Source organism: Rhamphochromis sp. 'chilingali', assembly GCF_963969265.1.
Source record: "Rhamphochromis sp. 'chilingali' genome assembly, chromosome: 2".
Classification (NCBI taxonomy): Eukaryota; Metazoa; Chordata; class Actinopteri; order Cichliformes; family Cichlidae; genus Rhamphochromis; species Rhamphochromis sp. 'chilingali'.
Window position 1 is genome coordinate 57,671,811 of NC_137930.1, and position 22,792 is coordinate 57,694,602.

Below are 22,792 nucleotides of genomic sequence, written 5' to 3' on the forward strand. Positions count from 1 at the left end.
TGCACCACGAACAGACATCTAGTAAAGTTTGAGTTAGCCTAACTAACTAACTAACTAACTAACTAGAACTGAAAAACACCGTTTTACTTTGCTGCTCTCCAGACTCTGACCTCAGACAGTGATTATGCATCAGCTGAAAAGGGCCAGATTGCTCATTACCGTAATGCCAGAAAAAGAAGTTTGGCTTTTAATTTAAATAATTTAAATCGCTCTAACAGGCACAGAAATGCTCTCTTTTGTTTCTTAAGTGTAAGATATGCTTCAGTATTATAACTAAAAGGAGACTTGGGTTTGTTTTTAGCATGATATGGATTGGGCTTTACTGCTTTGTTGTAAGGGTGCTCCAGTATTACAGACATAACGGTAATGTGTGCGTGCGCCTTCTCGTTCCGGGAAAGGGAGGAAGAGTTCGGGCTATAAATTTGAAGTTATGAAGCCTGAGAACAGGAAAACATATTCTGGCCGAGGGGTGACAGCTTCTCAACTAGTCCGAGGTTGACGGCAGGTATGCAGTAAAACACGTAATAGTTACGGTCATATTAAACACCTAATTACTCAGTTAGGACGTTTTTAAATATATCCTGGAGTTTTTGTACGGTTAACAGCTGACCTGACTAGAAATGAGAGGTTAAATACATCGTTTTCCTTTTCATGCCATTCATTTGGAGTTTCTTTTCTGTACGTGGGGATATTATAGGCAGTGATTTTCTTACAGTTCGGCAGAAGAAGAAAATGCACAGATGACTGGATCCTTCCCCAAGCACACAATGATCAGTGGTATGTTTTAATCTCAGCACCAGCACTGTTTCACTAGTGTTATTTTTTCCAGCGAAACAGAACTAAGTTTGGTTTTATGAAACTGAAGTTGTCGCTTTTTTGTTTTGTTTTTTTCCTCACTAGAAATTGTGATAGTGCGTCATCCTGTCTCTGTGTGTGTACCTGTGAACCATAAGGTGACTCTGAGTGTCCGTGCTCAGGGCACGGGCATCCTCAACTACCAATGGTTTACAGATGGTGCAAAAAAAGAAGTATGTGAATTTAACTTTCAAGAAGTTAGTTTTCAAGCACTCTTGTTGGATTTAGTGTGCAAATGACCGTTTGTTGCTGTCAATGATTTCCTCCCTAAGGTACCTAATGGCACTCTAGCTGATCTGACCATCAGAGCTCAACAAACTCAGCTCTATGTGTGCCGAGTGAATGACCAGTACTATAAATGTGTGTTCAGCAACTGGGTGAAGGTCAAGGTGTTGGACATTGATAAATCAGGTAAATCAACATGCTGGTTGCATGTCATTTTTGTCGTATAGATGCAGTTTTCATTTCAACCCGTCTTTTTCTTTGAATCGTCAGGCTTGCCCATAGACTGGCAAGGTGAGCCTCACATTGCCACCAACCCCAAGCCGCAAAAGATTCAACCAGGTACAAAACTTGTTCTACAATGCGCTGCCTTTGGTGTCCCAGCTCCTTCCTACCAGTGGTACAGAAATGGACAGCCACTGCTGGACATGAAAAGCGGTACACTGCAGGTAAGGAGGAACGGCGGTGAAGATGGAATGTTTTCTTACCTCTGATCCCACTGTGTAATTCATTAAACAATGTAGTTAATATTTCACTTTTGGACAGAGACACGAACAATGTGATTTATTATATTTGCAGATTGAGCGCGCGACAGCTGAACACAGTGGAACATACCTGTGCTCGCTATCTAACACACTAGGAGAGAGGTGGACTGAGCCCGTCGATGTTGACATTGGTAAGCTGAAAGTGAAACCTAAAACAAAAATCAGTACAGTGATACCTGTCTTATCCCAGTTTCAGGACTGTATTCTTTCCCATTCCTTTACTTTCTCTATTACTAATAAAATGTGTCAAGGAGAAAAATAAATGCTTCACACTCCTTTCATTCCACTGGTTTAGCTCTAAGGCACTAAGTTGTTTCCATTATGCTGGAGGTACTTTCCCATTTCTACAGACTAAAAAGGAAGTTGTTCTCCAAATAGTGCTGGGCTCAAGCCTTATACACAAAACAGGAAAGTGATGTAAAGTGAAACTAGTTCTTGAAGCGATTCTCCTGTTTATAACTTACTTGGAATAAAAGTGACTTTCACAGAGAATACTATTGAATCTTTGAGTTCTATTGTTCTCTATATGCTCCCCAGACAGAAATGCTACTTTAGGTCAGTTTTTTGTTTAACATGAACTGATTTTGTGCTTCCTTTTTCTGTTTTCTTTTTTTAAGCACAATCTCTAGTGAAGAGTGATCAACCTCCTCCAGCAGCGCTCACAGGTAAAGTTTAATGGAAAGAAACATCTTGTCATTTGATGTGTGGAGAGGAAAACTGTCAGAGTGTTTGAGAATTTTCTTGTGTTGGAGTGATTTTTGAATCAGACATTGAACTTTCTTGCAGCCACTGATAAGGTCGCCTTACTTATTGGCAACTTGAATTACTCCAACCACCCAGCCTTGATGGCACCCGTCATGGATGTTCATGAGCTCGGCAACCTCTTGCGGCAGCTTGGCTTCAGAGTCGTCTCCTTGCTGGATCTGACCAGAGAGGAGATGCTTACTGCTATTGAGAAGTTCATTCATCTCCTTGACAAAGGCGTTTACGGTGAGCGTTATAATTTTTTTTTCCTGCCTATTTCTTTTGGAAAAAGCTTTTGTCATTAGCTGAATTTCAGTATTCAGCTGCTGTTCTTAGAAAATGCTGATGCTATTATTTAGAGGTTTATGTGGCACCTAAAGCACTGTAACTTCCTTCGTCATATTCCGTGGTTCTTATCTTGTCATCAATGTTAGATAACGGCTGTATGACTTCATACGTATGTGGGACGGTGTGGCTATTTCCACGTGCTTGTTAAATAACTCGTTCTTTTTATGTTTTACTGTTCCACTTGTAACAGTGTGTTAGTGTTATTAAAAAATAAATAAATAAAAAAGTGTTGGTGTCAATAGCACAGTTTGGAGCTGTGAGGTGATATTATCTGCTTCTATTCTCTCTTTCTGTTGTTAATAATGAAACAAATGTGATTAGAAGTCTTTATGATGATGTGTTACCTCCTCAGATTGACTGTCATGTATTCCAGGACTGCAGAATTACTGCAGCACTTTTGTTATTGTCGTAGTAATCAGATGTGTATTCTCTCTACAGGCCTGTTCTACTATGCGGGCCATGGTTATGAGCATGCGGGAAGGAATTACTTGGTGTCCGTCGATGCTCCGCAACCGTACGGAACCGAAAACTGTGTCTGTGTGCAGAGGATCATGCTCAGCATGCAGGAAAGGCAGACTGCACTGAGTGTAATCCTGCTGGACACCTGTAGAAAATGGTAAGTGCAATAATTAATTTCTGCACGGAGCCGATATCTGGATATGTAAATTTCTTTGTAAAAGCTCAGTTAACATGACATAGATTTGTTATTTGTTTAACTTCATTTCACTCTGTAGGTACAACCAGGGTTCCTTACTATCTGCCATCAAGCCACTGGCACCCAGCGGGAACACAGTTTACGGTTATGCCACGTATGTAGTATTAATTGTTTTGTATTCAACTGCAAATGGGGGGGGGAAATCAATTAATTGATTTCATGTGCAGCTTGTTTTTGGTTTATAGCATAAAATTTTAGAAAGTCACTGTTGTAGAAAGTCATGCAAAATAAAAATAACCCCTCTCCTTTAATTATTACAGGTGCGAAGATGCTGAAGCATTCGAGGTCCAGGACGGGGGCAAGAGTACTGGGATCTTTACAAAGTACTTGAACAAGCACATCCTGCAAGCTGAGAAAGTCACGCATGTTTTAGAGAAGGTTTCAGAGGGTAAGAGTTAAATTGGAAAATTAAGAATGGGGTTTTTACTTTGTTTACATGATGATTCATTTCCAAAATGCCTAATATAAAGGGCTGCTATATCAATAGAAATGGCTTTGACTGAGTGAGACATTAATGTGGCTGACACCAAAATCATTTGTTTCATTTTTAAGAAAACCATACATATCAATTAAAAATGTACATTTCCTTCTTTTTGTTTCTGTTCAGTTTATTAGGGATATAAACACATAATTCAGTAGGCTGACAGTTAGAGATGAAGGGTAAACAGCACCGAGGGGAACAGGTTGCCCTTTGGTATACACCACGGACCACAGACAACTTTTGGAATCGCTTGTATCTCATTTTAATGTTGTTTACTCGGGTCCTGTAAGTAAAGCGATGACTGTGCCGATGAAGGGAAGCTGTTCAGTGTGTTTGTCAGTTTGATGGGCCCCCCGGTAGAAGAAATTTTCAAAATGCCATTAGCATGTGACCTCATTCTTTGGAAATTCACACTGTTGGATAGAGAAGAGCAAGAAACCTGAGAGCTCCAGAGTGCAAGACAGCTGCTCTGCAGTTTGGGCACTCCCTGCCACTGCTCTCATGGGCTCACTAACAAATTAGACTTACCAGAACAGGACATCCTGCTGACAGCCCTGTCTCTGTGTGTGAAAATATTTAAATGAATAAGTGTGGTGTTGGATATGAAAATTGTTCTTTTTTTTAACTTATTTATTTATTTTAAATTTGTGAGCCTCTTTAAGCCTCTCGTTTGGTTGTTTGTGTTATAGCAATAACCCTCTCATTAAAGGAGTGTACTTGCTTTATTCAGATGACAACTCTAAATTTGTGTCCTATTCTGTGAGCATAGTTTTAGTTCTCCCTGAATATCCCCCGTTTAGTCCTATTAATGACTTTTGTTTTGCATGCTTGACATCTTGTGAATAGGGTTTTTTCCCAAAACTCGTGTCATCAGTAACAGTGAATTTTAAAAATGCCTTTTTTTTTTTTAAAATATCCCAGAGTTCCTCAAATACAACCATGAGATTCTGATGAATCTCTCATATTTGTTTCTGGAACATTCCTCACTCACTGCTGTCCTAAGATGAACAGACCACTAGGACAATTGCAAGGTTGCCAAAGTTTTCAAGCAGTGCTGATTTTCTTAAAGTTGTTTAAACAGGACCGAGTTAAAGGAAGGGGCCAAAGAAACGCTAAAAACGTGTGTAGCTGCTGTATTTTATTGTATTTACCTCCATCTGAACCCCTCCTTTTCTCCACCAGATCTGGGCAGAGATCCTCTAATCACAGGCAAACAGGCGGTGGAGATCAAACACACACTGAAGGAACCACGATCCCTTGCAGATCCAGTTCGAACCACCGGCCACACAAAAGAGCTTCACCTGCGAGATGCCTGCTGGAGACAAGCAAATGGTGAGATGGGAGAACATTTTCCTTCTTTTTTTTTTTTTTTTTTTTTTTTGTCTTTATCGATGTTACTGCTGGTGACAGAATATGTGCAAATATGCTTTATTTTCCTCTGAAGCAAAACAAATTAACATGCGGCCATGTCGCAGTCTTTAATAAACTGCACAAGCCATGATAGGAAAAAAAAATACTCCTCTTTGTCACGGTCAGTGTTTTTCACGGTCAAACATATCTGTTCCTCTAGTTTTTGCACTTGTTTGTAAATTCCCTGACGTCCATTCCGATATTTCAGCAATCCTCCTCCAGGAATTTGCTGACATTTGAGAGCACTTATATCAAGGCCATGATTGTTAGTCTCATGCTGATGAATTCAAAAAAGCAGCTGGAAATGTACAAGAGGGAAGCAACTGTGCCGAACGGGCCAGTAACAATAGTGGCTGTGGGCTTCGTTGACCCGACGTGCTGTTAGTTACATCGGAGGTGTTTGCGGTCATGACGTAGATTTCTCTCGCTGAAACATAAATCCCCACAAAGAGAGTGATTGATACTGTTTAACCTTTTTCTCACCTCCTACTCAACAATGTGTGACAAACTAAATCTGCACACTGTGGTTTAAGATTTTTTCAGCATAATTCATGATTCCGTTTGATTAATGCAAAGAGGGAAATGGTTTATTTTACGCTGTGCATTTTCCCCTTTGATGGAAGGAAGTCTGTTTTGACAACTCAGACTTCCTCGTATTTTCTTCTTGCACATTTGCTCAAACTGAATCTTGATATTGTGGATTAATCTAAGAACTCTTCCTAGATGGAAGATAAAAGTCTGTGGCTTGAGATAAATGAGTTGCTGAAAGTCCTAATTTGGTCATGGGCTCTGCAAAATCCTCCTTAAGTAAATAGCATCATGATTTAAAAAAAAGAAATGAAATGTCGAATAAGTTTTGGAACATGTTTTTATGCATGCTTTTTTCCCTTCTATTTAAAAAAACCAAAAACGTTTCACATCTGCTTTCAGAGCTACCACGGAAGAAGCGGCTGATGTTTCTTTGCAGAGTAGAAGTGGAAGTCAGCTTCTCAGCTTTGTACTCTAATGTTCTCGTAGCTTTTGCCACTGTAAAGACCACAGGCCCCCATACCCAGGACTGCGTGGTCACACTAAGCAGTATACCTGTAAGTATTTCTTATTTTCCACTTCACTGTCAGACTTTTTCACCAAATTCGGCTATCCGAACAAGCCTAAGTAGGCCCTGGAGTACAAAGGCAGGGGCATTGTTAATGGCAGTATGTCTAAATTGCAATACACTGAAATGTAACTGTTACATAACTGCTTTTGATTTTTGGCAAAGCCTATCAGTAAACTCAGGATTTGGATAAAATTCTCAGCTTGTCCCTACACGACAAATTCCACATGGCTCATGGCAAAATGCTCGTCAGTTTCCACTAGACAAAATGAATTTCTCAATGATGACCATTCACACCCACATTTCACATGTGTGAGGAAGTTCTGCCCATATATAGGCTTCCAGCATGCTGCAACCGCAGATGACTCAGGAAGCAGTAATGGTTATGAGCAGCTCTGCTCTTGTGAAATAATTCCGTCAGTTTGGCTGACTTTGACTCTTGCGTAATCCTGACATCTAGTGGCTGATTTTTGAATGTGATACTGCACTTTTTTAGCAACGATTCAGTGCCAAACCACTGTAAATACAGCTGTTTATTTATATTGATGAAGATGGTTTACATATATAATAATAATAATAATAACATTATTTGTGCTTTTAATCCTCAGACAATGGAAGACATATTTTCCAGGTCTGGCAGGTCAGAGGAGATGGACTCACTACTACTTATGAATAATGTTAACCCAGACTGTACTCTGAGGCTCTGTGCTCTTCAGAAGCTCAAGGTATGTCTCCATATATCTATACTAATACCTTTCTCTAATAGTGTTTACTCCTTACAATAATTGTTTTTGTTTTTTTGTTTTTTTTAGGAGTCTATGGTCATAAAGGTGGATCTACACTATACTCACAGAGACAGTAAACTGCGTCAGACAGAAAGCCAGCAGGTGGACATAGGAAAGCCTCTCGTGGCTTCCTGCAAGCTGTACAGGAGGAATCATGGAGCAGCAGGCAGGACACGAGAAGGCGCTTTTGCTAAAAGCATGGGCAACATCGCTAGCAGCAATCCCCCGCTGCATCAGACTGGGTCATGCCGCCCTTTCACTAGAAAGGCGGTGTGTGCTGCTAAAATTCCTGTTACGTGGAGCAATGAACCTGAAGAGAATGATGAGAACGACTTCAGCTGTCCACATTAAAACTTTCTGGTACTACTTTTGTAAATACTGGTTGGAAATCTCTTGTTTTGTTTACAGTTGCTGTAAACATGTTTGTACTTGTCTATGAATGATGATGATAATGTATAAGTGAGTAAGTGATTGAGGTTTGTTTTTGTCTTACCAGCCTTCAGCTGTTAGATTAGTAGGCACAATAACACTGTAAGCTGATTTTCATCATAAATTATATGCTTAGAAAACATTAATTGTATATAACACTTTTGTTTTTTCCATCAGTGGCAAGCTGGCTGGCCTAAATTATTAAATGAAGAATACTACGTTGATCACTTTTTAAAAAAAACAAAAACAAACAAGCAATTTATTATATCAATATGTTTTGCTGTTGAACTTTAAAATCTACATTTTAATTGTTTTGGGGTTGTTGTTTTTTTTTTGTTTGTTTGTTTTTCTCAAGGAGCATTTTCACAGTGATGCTTAATTCAAGTTTGTAGAATAAATTAAAATATGTCAGTTTTAACTTCGCTAGTACTGGGTTGGGCCGTCTTTTGCCTTTGGATTGTCTAAATTCTTCATGGCATTAATTCAATAAGGTGCTGGAAACATTCAGTTAATATCTGTTGTCTGTCTTAAGTCTTAAACCTAACGTACATTATCAGATTGTCACTATATTTGAGTAAAATTTGCTTTTAGCTCAAAACGAAGAATTAAAATCTCAAGTAGCTGCTAAGTCTGGAAAAATCAAAGTAGATTTTTTTTCCTTTAGTGCATAGCCTATACCTAACAGATAAATTAATTTTGTCGTATACAGTCTAAAAAATGCTGTGGGTTGCATTATTCGATATATTACTGTGCAAAAGTCTCAAGCCACCCCTCAGTTCTTTATATTGTTTTCAGTAAACTGGGATATGGGTGCTCTGATTTATTGGAACATGGAAATACAGCAAATAAGACAAAAACAGAGTTTGTTCAATTCTGTTGAGCTTGAAAGACAATATTTGCTATGATCACCTTTATTCATCGAAAAAAGTCTGAACTGTCTTAGGCAGCTTTCTTGTAATTTCTTTAGGTAGTCTTCAGTTTATGATTTCATCAACTTTGTTTTTTTCTGTTTTGTTTTTTTTTCATATTTCTTAAGAACATGAGTTTGAGATACTGCTCATCTGCCATGTTTTTGTTTTGCTTTTTAAGCTCACCACTTCTGCCTTCGTCCTCCACTTTTTCAGTTTCCTCTTTTTAAAATGTTATTTTAGTGCAGCTATAAGCCAAGTTTTCAGCTGTCAGGTTTTTGGGAATCACCTTGTTGGTGCAAAAAATATCTTATGGATCCTGTCAAACTGTTCTATCTTTGGCAATTTCTGCAGATTCTGGTAAAGAAATGGGAATAAATGATGTGTTTTTACAACAGGCTGCTATAAACAGCTTAAAAGTGCTTAAAGATGCAATTTAAGATTGCTGGGTCTGTCATTTGTAGACCCAACACTGGTTTGTGCCTTTGGCTAGTTGCATTTTCTTATGCTTGAATGGTTCACTGGTCAGTGTTAAGTGGCAGAACAAGCAAATGGAACAATAGAACAAACAAAAAACCATGGTCTAAAAAAAAAAGCTGAAAATGGTGTGAAAATGAGTGTCCAAAAAACTTTGACTCGAGATTATTGCTCAAGATCTTTTTTTTAAACTTACAAAAAGTCTGGCGAACTGGAAACAAAATAGAAATAAGGGGTGACTCGTGAGTTGTATAGTACTGTACTTCTACAATAATGTGATTACATTTTACCATATAGCAGGTGGACATAATGCCCACGGGGGGGCAATTCTAGCTCTCCGACTTCCTGCATAAGAAACGGATATTGTAGTCTTGACCTTGCTAGTAAAAATATCAACCGCACTATTAATTATTGTATATATGTGTGTGTTTATTGGTACATGCTTTTTTTTTTTTTTTTTTTTTATCTCAAGTAGTCTGTTAGTTATGAAAGAAAATGTAAAAAAAAAAACAACCCCAAAAAACCAATTACAATTGCAGCTCAAAATAGTCTAGATCTCCTCTAACCTCTGAGCAAGGCACTTTCACCAGACAATTTAGATTTGTGATCCAACAACAATTAGCTTCAAGTGTTCGATTATGAAAAACTCATGTCTTGGACATAAATGTGGATTAGTGGATTAGGCGACGGTTAAAATAAATCAATTTTCGACCTCGAAGCATCGTGATGACGTACTCTACTTAAAGACAAAAATAAGCGGGGTGCAGTCAGTCCCCGTTAGCTCGCCGTGATCGTATAGTGGTTAGTACTCTGCGTTGTGGCCGCAGCAACCCCGGTTCGAATCCGGGTCACGGCAGAGATGTACGTCATCCTCCGGACGGTTTGTTTTTATCGATTTAAATTGTTAATACACTCTTACGCCACTTTAACGTGATTTTGTTGTTGTTGTAATACAAGCTTTGCATTTCCGTTTTAGGCTGACGAAACATTTTCACTCAATTTGCTTGCCGCAATGACAACGAATGGCCTGCAGGTGGCAGCCCAACACATTTAATATCCACCACCTGGGAAGTTGTGTGACACCCGACGCCGCTGGTTTTAGGTCAGCCAGGCAGGAGCAGCTTGATTTCTCTCCAACGTTTCATCGTGAACCTGAAGTCTACCTCCAAAGACCCATTAAAGGATTCACACTGCTCCTCGCACAGCATGATTTGGGTGAATAATTTTGACTTCATACTGAGGGAGTCATAAAAAGAAGCTAACCTTTTAAAAGTTTTCTAATGCATAATTGCTGGTCATGGGAAAATTAGGCGTAAGAAAAGAAAATCAGTATATACTGAAACTTCACACTCCCGTTGGCTCTCTTTGACGTCAGTTTTCATTTGGACCCGCCCGCTTGCTCAAGTGGCAGCAGTGAATGGTGAGAGATAATCCTCAGCGCCACACAGACACACACACAGAGCAGCAGCAGCAGGGCTGAGCAGCCTCTGGATCTGGATGCGGGCATCCTTGGATTTCGCTCTCAGCACGGGCCCACAGCACGGAAAACTTAACGGGACAACAATGGTGCTTGCCTCGGCGGCTGAATCCGTGGCTGCTGGTCGTTCAGGGGACCGGGAAATGCGGTCAATGTGACATTCACTTGCATGCTGGTGTTCGAGTTTATTGTTCTGGTCCTGTAGACGCAGAGCGGCGAAACCTGGGAGAGAAAGATGTTGAGCCGATTTATGAGTGGCAGCGTCAGGAATCTTGAGCGGGAATACAACTGCACGGTCAGGCTGCTGGACGACACGGAATATACGTGCACCATTCAGGTTAGTCACCTGTTTATTCAGTCCACAGCGCGCTGCGATTGTGTCTGACCTGGCAGACAGAAAAGCAAGTGTTTTATCAGGGGGGGTGGCAGCAAGTGCCTGAATGCCCCGCTGCTGCTCCTGCTCCTGCTCCTGCTGCTGGTGTCAACCAAGATAAATTAGACCTAAAATAGAAACGTGTAGTTATTTATTTTGCCATCCCGAATAGGCTTGTGCAAACCTTTTTTCTCCCCCTTTCATGACCTACTATTACCTCAACCATCAGAGAATTCGGTCGTGGGATTAGAGACGTCAGGGAGCCTTGTAGTACAGACATAACTCAAGCTCGGATTGAGTGGTTGCCAGAAGCTCACTATCCTCTTAAAGTAATGAATGAAAGCAGTTCCCCTCCCTCTGTATAATAATAATAATAATAATAATAATAATGATATCCTCTCCAATCTTGAGAAGGGAGGCTGTTGGTAACGCTGTCCATGCAGTTTCCAGCAATGCACATAGGGTATCCCATGAAACATGCCCCCTCAGTTGCACAATGTGCCACCACACTGATAAAACCAAAGATGTGCCATGTGCTGTTGATGCAGGGTTGGATGTGATGATTAAATGGCTGCAGCTTCCCGGTGTTCACGAACGGCACATGTCCTCTTTTAAGAGGGATTTTCCAGAACCCAAAACAAACGATTGATATTGTCAGCGCAGGCATATTTCTTTAAAAACTTAAAACAAGCCCAGGCCCTGATCATAATAACCGTCTTTCCCTCCCTTTGGTCTCTCTCTACTCCCAGCGTTGCTTTGATGATGGTGGTGCAGTTTTATGTTCATGCTGATTTTAGTAGTAGGTGAGAGGGCCTGTCACTTCAATTACAAGACAGCGGCTGCTCTGTTTGTGGATGCTGTGGAGTTGTGGTGAAGTGATGTAAGGAAACCCTGGGAGAATTCTCCTGATTAGTCAGCGACATGTAGATAAACACACAGCAAAACCATCTTGCAGCATACCGAGGAATTGTTTAACCTGTAATGGGAACAACGAAACCCTAATGTATGACTGTGCAATGACAATAAAGAGTTATCTTATCTTATCTTATCTTAATAAGACGCGTGATTGTTGTCACTTTGGTGTCTGCTGTCACCAGCGGGCTACAGAGCCACCACTCCTCCTTCCCCCAGCGAGCAAGCGTGAAATGCAAACCGCAGCTACTATAGGATCGTGACTGTGTGCCCAGGTTGTAAACAGATCTGCATTTCTGCTCGGAGAGCTGAGCAAGACATGGAGCGGGGCCAGATGGACTGTGAAGCCAGCAGGTGTGCTGTTTGCAGCAGAGTCGTGTGGTCTAGGGGGCTGACGTCACCAGGGTGGAAAAGAGAAGAGTGGAGTGCAAGAGGAGAATGCTGTAGCTCTGCTGTGATTGTCTGGCATCCTGGTTATCTTTCTGCCTAACCTGGCCCAGGGAGGGAGGAGTAAAATCCACCTGACTAGCCACATCGGTTTCATGGCCCACCAGGAAAACAAAAACAGGGGATGCAAACTAGCTCAGGTCATATACTCGTTGAGCCTCTCTTTTACCTGATTTTTTTTTCAATGCACTTTCAAACTTTTCAAAGGCTCCATATTCATATTTTTACCCTTCTTCCATTCCCTGGCATCCAATCAGGTGACATTAATTCAGTGGAGTGTAACCACCCCCATGGTGTCTGCATAATAAAACCACCTTCAGCAGAAATTAAAAGCACAAAGTACGCATGCACCAGAGCAAAGCAGGGCACCAAGGGCTTTCAGAAGAAGGGCAGGAAATGTGTCCGTCTTTTTAAAGCGGTGGCAGCTGTAATGCACGAACATAAGTTTTGCTTTAATGAATTATGGATCTTTCCACTATGTTTGGGAAGGGAAAGTGAGCACATCTCATTAGACCGCCCTGTAAGATGAGTTCTTGTCTCCATGCAGGTTGATGGAAGTGCCTGAAATCCTCTTTGCCCTCAGGCTTTTTCTGCTCTGTGATTTTAATGTTGCAATGCAATGTTGCCACACAGAGTCAGCCTGAGAATTAGCTGTCTCTCATTTTTGTCATTTCCTGAGAATAAAAGATGAATCACATTTTAAAAAAAAAGCTGTATTATTTTTCAAGGACAGTGGGTGTGCCCACTGTGAAAAGAGAATATACTGTCATTTTTTTTTTTTACCTTCTACTGAAGCAAAACTCCAGCATTATTATCAGCTTACAGTCGTGTAGCTGATATTGCTTTCACACCATGAACCTCTGTGTGTGTGTGTGTGTGTGTGTGTATGTGGGGATATAACACTTGTCACTGGGAAAACAGATTTAGGTCCCGGTAATATTATGTCACCTTTAAAGGACATCACTGTAAAATACACCATGTGAAAAGGACCTTACACCCTCTTTCAGTTCTATGGTTTTATGATGAGGACATGATGAAAAAAATCATCTGGTCCTAACAGTTTGAGAAGTGGATAAAACCAACCTCCAGTCAACAACCCCTCAAGGAATATTAAACTGTGTCATTATATATTTAACAAATTTTATCCAAAATGTAGAAGCAGAATGTGAAAAATTAAGTACATCCTTACTGTTTTCCATAGAAATTTAGGCAGCAAGTAGCAGCCAGGTTTTGCTAATCAAATGCACTTGATTAACTGATCATCAGCAAGAGTGACCACCTTTTTAAAAGCAGACGTTTTGTCAGTTTGCTGGTCTGAGGCGTTCAGGTGTGTGCTAACATTATACCAAAAAGGAAAGACATCAGCGATGAGCTTAGAGAAGCAATTGTTGCTCACCGTCAGGTTTGGAAGGGTATTAAGAGCATTTCCACACATGTTTGAAGTCCTTTATTCTACAGTGAGAAAGATTATTCACAAGTGGTATACATTCAAGACAAGACAGTTGGCTATTCTCTCTGGATGTCAGGAAATTCCTCCAAAAGTCAGAGAAACTACAAAAAGCTACATCTCAGATAATGACAGAAGAATTATAAAACGACTGATAAAAGATGGCTCTTCTCTCTACAACATGGTAGCACAGATTAGGTTTGCATCTAAAAGAACCACAAGACCTCTGGAACAATGTCCTTTGGGCAGACAAGAGCAAAGTGGACATGTTTGGCCATAATACAAAGCACCATGTTTGGCAAAAACCAAACACAGCATATCAACTGACAAGCATGGTGGTGGAGGGGTGATGATTTGGACTTGTTTTGCAGCCACAGGACCTGGGCACCTTGCTGTCATTGAGTCAACAATGAACTCATCAGTATACCAAAGTATTCTAGAGCGTGAGGTCATCTGTCCAAAAGCCAAAGCTTGGCCATAATTTTGTCATGACAGTGATCTCAAGCTCTAAATCTACAGCTCAGTGACAGTCCATCTCAAAACACCATTGAAATTTCCTGAAATGGTGGGACGTTAAGAGAGCTGTGCATAAAGAAATGCCCACAAACCTCAATGAACTGAAGCAATGTTGTAAAAAATAGTGGGCCAACATTACTTCACTACAATCCGGGGGGGCTGAATCGATCCATCTTTAGTTTAGTGTCACAGGGAGCTATCTCGTTTATTTTGGCTGTTAAAGAACAAAAAAACACAAGCATATATCCATTAAGTTGTTATAGTATGAAAGGTCGAGACTGCTGTCCTGTCCACAGACAGGAGAGAGACAAATAGCCATTGGATCCAATTTAGAATTTTCAAACATGACTGATTTTAGACAGTCGGAGGAAGTCAAAGTATCTTAGGGTGCCGTAGCCATCCAGTACATTCAAACTCAGGTCCTCCATGCTGTACGTGCACAGTGCTAACCACTGTGCTACCAACGTGACTATGAATTCAATTTTATTTGTAGTTACAGTTTTGCAGAAGTCCATTATTTACATTCTCTCTTTGCAGTCTTGTTGGCCACTTCTGGATCTGCAGATCTATCTGTGGTGGAGGCTGTGGGTTGACAGTCAGACACACACTGTTGGCTAGGTCCCCCCACCATCTCCACCATCTTTTTAGTTGAATTCTATTTAAAGTTCAAGGAGTGCAGAAAAATGTGATTGCTTTTTTGGCACAGTGGAGCAACTGCACAACTCCTCCACTGATAAAGTAAATTATAGCTTATCTTCTTAGAAACCTATGCTTATCCTTTTTTTTTTCTAACAGCTGTTTTGTTATTTGAAAACACAGCCAGTCGCTCACAGTCCAGTCTCAATTCTATCACCTACGAGAAAAAAATATGCTAAGAAAATAAAGAGTTTGCTGAAGTTTTATATTCTTTAACCAAAATGAATACAAAGTGAATACAATCAATCCTCTGGAAGTTTTCCTGAGATTTGCTGACCTCTTGGTGAGGAGGCTGCAGGGGGATGGTAGCCTTATTGAGGGTGCTTCACTTTGAAACACAGTGCCAGCAGCTCAGCTGTTGCTACGGGGACTCCACAGTTACTCTAACAAAATGTGAGATCACTCAGTGGTCAGGATTTCTCTTCCAAAAGGCCACAGACAAAGATGTAGCCGTTAGCAGTTACAGGAAGGTAATTTATTCCCTGAGTACTCCCAGAGGACCCTAGTAGTGATTTGACTGTTGTCATGTTTGTCTACAACAGGACTATCATGGGACTGCTCCACTGATGCATATTTACTCTTGTTATTCCCATCTGGTGTTTAGATATTTTATGAAGTCTAAAAGGAATGAAATGGTTTTATTGATCTCCTTATTGCTAATATTTTTGGCCCGTGTTCAAATGCAGTAGCTGATTTTATGCACCTTTTTTCTTGTTTAAACATCTTTGTCAGTAATAAAATTAATTGATGAATTGGTCACTGTTGTGTTTTAGTGGGACAAGTCAAGAATTCTGCTGCAGGAAAAAAGTCTGAGCTAGAATAATACAATCCAACTTTTAATTTAATAATAATGAACAGAGTTATAAAATGTAAATAAACATACTGATATATTGTTTATACCGGTTTGAACAGGTGTTTGATACCATATATTTAATGGATATATTCTTTTGAAATGGTGGGATGTAAAGAGAGCTGTGCATAAACAAATGTCCGTTAGCATGTGGTTTCTTATATTAATTTGAAAGTGTTTCAGATTAAAAAAAATAATAGTCAGGATAAGTTCATCTCAAGTAAAAATCTTCATTGGGGAATGTGGCTAGCTCGAAAACAAATGTTTATTTGCAGCAAGGGGTGGAAAATGTGGCTTTCTGATAGAAAAAGATACTAAACAGTGGATTATTAATGCTTCCATCCAGCTTCATTTACAAGTGTAAGTAAATAGAGGGAATGTCCCATCCTTCTTTTCCAATGAGCTTTTGTCACTAATGACACACTTCCTAATTTGAAGTGTGAGTCTACTGAAACAGTGCCAGCAGCACTATGCAATAATAGTGGCACAGCTTTATATGCAGTGACCCAGCATGAAAAATGTAGAAGCACAAGGGTGTGTCTAGGGCAGCGGTCCCCAACCTTTTTTGCGCCACGGACCGGTTTATGCCCGACAATATTTTCAAGGACCGGCCTTTAAGGTGTCGCGGATAAATACAACAAAATAAAACTAGTACCGGTACCGAAAAAAAGAATATTTATTCATAACACACGTGAAAAGACCCAGGAAAACAGAGTTAACGATAAAAACGATAACAAAATAACGCTGAAAAATGATTAAAAACCCCAAAAACCATACATTTCACACCTGAGCCTCAACTCTCGTGGCCCGGTACCAAACGACTCACGGACCGGTACCAGTCCAAGGCCCGGGGGTTGAAGACCGCTGGTCTAGTGAGTGTTCTCTCTCGGTATTTCACGTAAAAGTGTAAAATAACTGGTTAGCACTTCAGTTTGACAATAGCTAAAGTAACTAAACTTTGTAACATGTCTGGAGCTACATAAAATTGCAAAAATAAAATTGCAAAAATATGCTATATAAAATATAAATGGCACTATATAAAATGTTTCTTGCATATTTTTTGTGCTTTGTTGGAAGTTGTTGACATACCAAACCTCCTAAATTGTAGTTGGAAGATGAGATGTTGCTCTTGCTCTCAGACATGCCTGGGCTTGTCCTGTTGCACAGAACATAGATTCATGGCATTGCTATTGATATGACATCACAATATGACATTTTTATATCATGCAAAAATTTATCAAAGATTATACGATATGGCATAAAACTATTCATAGCTATTATAGTTTACGTTATCCAGCATGAAAACACCGTGTGGAGTTTTTGTGTTCTTCCTGTGCCTGTGTGGTTTCCCTCCGAGTACTAAGGCTTCTTCCCACATCCCCCAAACCTGCTTTTTAGGTTAACTGGTGATTCCAAACTGGCCTTGGGTGTGAATGTGAGTGTGAACGGTTATTTGTTTCTGTGTGCTTGCCCTTTGACAGACTGGCGACCTTTTCAGTGTGTACCCCGCTTCTCGCCCTGTGACAGCTGTGATGGGCTCCAGCCCCAGAGCGACCCTGAGCTGGATAAGCAGAAATAAATGGATGGATGGTGTGAAAACTCAGTGATCTGTGATGTCTGCAGTTCGGTCTCTTGACTGACTTTACATTGTGAGGACCCTCAGAAGTGTCCAGCCCAGGCTTAATACACATAGAACCTGTGTATTAGAGATGAAAGATATGCATATGTCTGTGTGCTCCGATCTCATAGAGGCTGATGCTGTTGCAATACTTCATATAAATCATTAAAATCTCTGCTAGGTCTAAATGTTTCATGAGACGTAATCTGTCATTTCTGTTTACCACCATCGGTGCACGCCAGTGTCATGATTGGCTGAACAGATTACCTCGCTATACTGTCTGTCTGTCTATAGTGGCATTCTACAGTCCCCTTGCTGAGGATTTGATACGTGGAAGCAGCTTCTTTTCAGTCACACTTTATCAGTCAGTTTTTGCTGATAATGAAAGAGCTGGTGCGTTGTGTAAAGACCGCAAAGGGCCATTGCTCCGTTGGTACCCTCTGGATGAGGTCTTTGTCTTTCATTGCTGTTTCACACTCGGCTCAGGTGCCCCAACAGAGCGTTACAGTACCTGGATTTTAAACTTAGCCTGACCTGCATTGGCTTGCTGGGATACATGAAAGAGCGTAGCAGAAGACAAGATGCCAGAAGCTTTTGCTACACACTCGTTGAAGTATGAGCTCACACACGAGCAGTTTATGCTTTCTTATAATTGTCAACAGGCCGCTAAATGTGGGTGTATAGCATAGCCTGTTTGGGTCGGTCTAACCGAATGGCTTTCTTATATTCTCCAGTGTCTCTTTGTGTGTGTGTGTGTGTGTGTGTGTGTGTGTGTGTGTGTGTGTGTGTGTGTGGGGTGGGGGTCTGAATGGAGAGCAGGGAGGCAGTCTGTCAGTGTGTCAGGAGCAGTGCTGCCTTTGTGTTGTCTGGGATGCCTTGTGTGACAAAGAGAAACAGAGGGGGCTCGAGGTTGTGCTCCACCTGAAAGCATGAATATTAAAACACACTACTACAGCAATATATCCTCGTGGTGACTGGTCTGCTAATGAGAGAAGTGGATGCGAGTAGAGCAGCTAATGATCCCATTCCTCTCTCAGGATTAGGTTCACTTTAAAGGGAGATGGCCTACAGCTATATTAATGCAAACAGATTGCACAGCTTGTTACTTTGATTTACATACTTCACTGGCCTCATTAATGAAATAGTTTGGTGCAAGAAACTCTTGGTAGAGACTGAATTCGAGAGCCTTGGAATATTTACAAGGGGAGAAACAAAGCTTTGATCAATTACAGATAGGGAAGGATGTTTGTAACCTGCAGTCATGACTCAACAGGAATGATGCACCACCACCACCACAAGCCTTGGAACTAATCAGATAAGTTCCGCCTTCAAGCAGTGACCTTAAAAAAATGTGCAAGTGCAATATATAATCAAACAGAATTTTAATTGCAATGTTGTAGCGGGCAAGCTTGGGATTTACTGGAGGAGGACAGCAACCTTAATATTTGGATATTGGGTTATCTTTTGTAATGAGAGGGATTTTTGGGGGGGCGGGGGTGAGAGTTGTGTTGTGTAACTGCCTTCTTGTTTTTGTTCTGGGGCCACTACATGCACAACCACAACTTTGCAAATAGCTGCAAAGGGTATACAATATAAGATTGTATTAATTTTGCAGGGCTTTCACTTAATACAGAACAAGTTTGAAAATTTTAAATTGAAATTCAGAATATCTCTATAATTGGAACTGGACCTTACTCGGATTGCTTCTGAAAGTTCAGTTAAGCACGTTGCAGAATGCTGCTTCCCATACTCAGGCTTTATTTGTTGTCCTCTCTGCCATGCTTCCTTCATGCTTTCTCTCCATTGCCCTGCTCCTGTTTGTCTTTGGGCCTCAGGGCTCTCTGCTGTATGAGAGAATCAGCCTTTGTCTCACTCTGTACTTCAAGGCCCTGTGCCTCTGCAGACTAATGAGGAAGCGCAGGGACAGGACTCGGACTACTACAATGCAAGTGAAATTAGCACAATGTTGCTTTTTGACTTGGGTTGCACAACAGCAAGTAAAAATGTTTAGTATCTGCAGTAAATTCTTTGCATTTAATATTATTGACATATTGTCTGCACATTAAAACAGAACATAATATAGTTGGTCTTTGTCAGGACAACCGTTATTCTGCTCGTGAGTGATCTCTTCTCCAGCACAAAAGTTGCTTTGTGATGGAGATTTATACCAGAGCGGGTGTCATCAGCATATAGGTCAGGTGCTGAGCTTAAATCAGATGTGATCTGACAGCCGTGACAGTTTTCTGTTGGCCGACGAGCCAACGAAACAGTAAAAATACAGCCGGAGCAGAACTGATGGACAATATGGTAGTGATTAGTTTACTCTTCAGCTCTTAGTTCAGTATTCATCGTACTCAAGATTGATGTGTTACAAAGGAGCATATTTGTCATTTTTTTCATCTTCCACATTTTTCCCCATGTCTCTTTTTTCATCCTGACCTCATCTGCTCCACAGGTCACCTCTTTCTCTCTGTGTCATCGGGATTGTGGTTCAGCTTCACACCGTCTCACTGCAGGATTTTTATGAGCTAATGATTGCCGTTCCTTCCCTCCGTTCTTCATCTCACCTTGCCTCCATCATTGTGTTTTAGTTGTCTTATTTGTCTCTTCAGCAGATTTACATTCTCGCTGTGCTCTGTGAGGCCTCGTCTCTGTAATGTGTCGACTGTTCTTTGCCATTAAAGAAATGGATGATTTGCTGTTGTTGTTCTGAAGGGCATAGCAAGGACTAGTTTATTTTTCTGTCCAGCTCTGTGGTTGCACGTGTGCTGTCATTCAAGTAGACAAGAAAACATCAACAAAAAAACATGATATGATTATCAGACTAGAAGTGGTATCATTTACAGTACTGGGGAAAAATCTTGGGCCACCACTCACTTCTTGATATTGTTCGAGGAAATAAGTAACGATTTCTGATTAAACTTTAGTGAATACTAGATGACTCAGTTGAAGCGTCAGGTACATCTCTCAGGTCCTGTGTCAGGCCTTTGCTTAATTTTTGTCCTGTTTCTTAATGACAGACTTTCAGAAACTTTTCATTTGCTGTAGTTCTTTTAAGGCCTGTCACTTGCTCAGATTCACATTTAGGACAGATATATGTCAAGTTTTCAGCTAAAAGCTTTTTGGGAATCACCTTTTCTGTGAAAAAAATGTTTTATGCCTGTCAGACTGTGTTATCTTTGACATCTTTCATATATTCTGCTAAAAAAACAGGAACAAATTGTTTTTTTTTTTGTTGTTGTTTTTTTTTACAGCCTAAAAGCCTAAAGGTACAATTTCAAATTGGTTCTTTGCTGCTGTCCAAAGAAAAACTATGAAAGACCATCAGAAAGCTTGGAGAAGCGTTGCTCAAGGCCACTATAAAAAATTACAAGAAAGTCTGGCTCCTTGGAAGCAAAATGTAATGAAGCAAAGAGTGGGTCAAGACTTCTGCACAGCACTGTAATGCCGTTTACTGTTTTTTTTGTTTTCAGTAGGAAGGCCAAGGATGACTTCCTATTTTTCCAAGTTAATGTAAATGTTTTGTGATTCAGAAAGCTCATTTCAAGGATCCTGATCCCTGGAATATAGCTCCAGAAAACTGAAGTATTACTTAACACGTATTAATTTAAAAGGAGGGATGACTTTGCTTTGTCACATGTAATGTATTCAAGAGCTGGAATGTTTATCTTACGGTCTCGTAACGCATTTTCAGACAGTATTCATACACCGCAAATGTGTGGCATCAGTGCGCATTTTGTAAATGGTTCTGTTCACGCAGTTTTTCAGATAGTGAGTTTTGTATAAAGAAATCATAAGTACAAATGTTTCAAGCAATATTTTGTGAGAGCTTCTGAAATCTGAGACATTACTGGCATCCTGAGATTCGATGCACAGCATTTGCCAAGAGTCTGTGTGATTAACAAGGAGCATACTGTGTCAGGTGCCTCTGAATGCACAACCCAGCTACTACCCACTGCAGCTGGAAAAGATTAAACATTTTTCTGATCCTGCAGAGTAACTATTGCCAGACTGGAATAACTGAATGGGTAACCTGGGATTCATGATCTAAGTATTTATCTGTCCATACCAGAGATTGTTGAAAAGAAAAAAGATGGATAGGCCTACAAGTGAAGCAAATGTGGAATGCCTTACATGTGTATTCTGTCTAATGAAAGCAGAGGACGACCGCTCTGGCTGCAAAAACACTAAAGTGTTGAAGTCTATTTAAAAAATACTTCTCACTTGATTTATAACATCAGGACACATTTTCCCAAGGTTCTTCTTATTAATTGTTAGTTTTACATCTTTTACACCAGTCACACAGATGTAGAAATGAGTCATTAGGGACAAATTTGTATTTTTTTTTTATCTGGTTTGGTGAGTGGTTGCTCATTGTCACTTATTGTTATGGAGAGGGGTTGCAAAAATGGTTCTGCACCAAAAACATCCTTGTTATTGCTTTGGTGGCCAGCAGATTGCTGCAGCTGAGTATAGATAGCATGGATCACGCCGACTTGTCTGCAAACACACTCAGATACTTTCTGAGTGGTAATAAAACCTGAAAAAGCCTGATGCAAACTAAAAACAGAGAGTGCTCTCATTGAAAGAAAGGAAAAAAGCCTTACTATATTAAAATCAACATATTGTGATGACTGTTTCTGGGTGTGAATTCTCTTATTGAACTGTGGATGACTGAGGCAATCTGCTATTGACCAAAGTAATTGCATATCACGTAGCAGCTTCCAGCAACCTCCAGGAACCACTTGCTGACTGATTGGCAAATACACATTTTTCCCTCTCAACTTGCGCTTGCCTGGGAATCGCCAACCACTCTGCAGGCCAGTATGACGGGAACCAAAAGTGAAACAGAGTAAAATTCATTTCTTAATCCAACAGAATCAGAAGCTTGTGACACAGCCAATGTTTGCAAATAATTGCTTTCTCATGTAATCATTTCTGCAGATAAATTACCAACATGCTGCCATCAGTCTGAATGAACAAAACAATACTATTGACATTAATTTATCGATATGAAATGGTGAAAGAATTGCAGCACTTTGTCCCTAGTCACATTAGCAGTGTTCGGCAGAGTGTGTTTTACAGTTTTGTTTCGTTTACCAGGAAGAAGGTGGCTGGTCTTGTGCGTCATAATGAAAGTGATCATTAAGGAAAAACCATCTGTACTCCAGCCCAACAGTGTGTAGCTCTCCGAGAAATACACGATCCTGTCATCATCCTGCAGACGTGGCTGGGTGCCTGTAATGAGGGCTACTTGAGCTGCACTTAGGGAGTGCAGGGTCTGTTTATTCTGATATCCTCTCCTTTAGTGTCTTTTATCTGTGACAATATACGCTTTCTGTCAGATGTGCGATGACACACAGTTGATGAAAATAACAAAGATAGAGTAGGAGAGCTTTGAGCCAGCTGTGTCCAGCGGTACAGGAAGATGCTGAGATGAG

At 40.4% G+C, this 22,792-nt stretch overlaps 2 protein-coding genes across 4 annotated transcripts in view; both read left to right on the plus strand.

Moving 5' to 3' along the window:
• The first annotated feature begins 376 nt into the window (after positions 1 to 376).
• malt3 (MALT paracaspase 3) lies at positions 377 to 8,924 on the plus strand. Of its 2 annotated transcripts, none has more exons than XM_080874842.1 (15): positions 377 to 505; positions 716 to 777; positions 901 to 1,028; positions 1,128 to 1,266; positions 1,351 to 1,526; positions 1,657 to 1,753; positions 2,240 to 2,287; positions 2,409 to 2,612; positions 3,153 to 3,330; positions 3,449 to 3,523; positions 3,690 to 3,817; positions 5,093 to 5,242; positions 6,251 to 6,405; positions 7,025 to 7,141; positions 7,229 to 8,923. In XM_080874842.1, exons 2-15 carry the CDS (start codon positions 741 to 743, stop codon positions 7,550 to 7,552), a joined length of 1,956 nt encoding a protein of 651 aa, XP_080730968.1. In that variant the 5' UTR covers positions 377 to 505; positions 716 to 740; the 3' UTR covers positions 7,553 to 8,923. The 2 variants fall into 2 exon arrangements, with proteins under 2 accessions (XP_080730968.1, XP_080730969.1); XM_080874843.1 differs by having other exon boundaries at positions 398 to 505; positions 698 to 777; positions 7,229 to 8,924.
• A 1,336-nt stretch (positions 8,925 to 10,260) lies between these two features.
• The window catches only part of frmd5a (FERM domain containing 5a), a 69,221-nt gene continuing 56,689 nt past the window's right edge, over positions 10,261 to 22,792 (plus strand). For both annotated transcript variants that reach the window (XM_080874120.1, XM_080874121.1), the window contains exon 1: positions 10,261 to 10,829. In XM_080874120.1, the coding sequence (XP_080730246.1) occupies positions 10,728 to 10,829 (102 nt within the window). In that variant the 5' untranslated portion in view covers positions 10,261 to 10,727. The remainder of the gene's footprint in view (positions 10,830 to 22,792) is intronic.

Bases quoted from the DNA above. Each gene is read 5' to 3' on its own strand.
- malt3 (XM_080874842.1), top strand. From the start codon at position 741: ATGACTGGATCCTTCCCCAAGCACACAATGATCAGTG. The intron at 1,267-1,350 runs GTAAATCAACAT...TTGAATCGTCAG, and splicing joins GTTGGACATTGATAAATCAG to GCTTGCCCATAGACTGGCAA. The intron at 5,243-6,250 runs GTGAGATGGGAG...ATCTGCTTTCAG, and splicing joins CTGCTGGAGACAAGCAAATG to AGCTACCACGGAAGAAGCGG.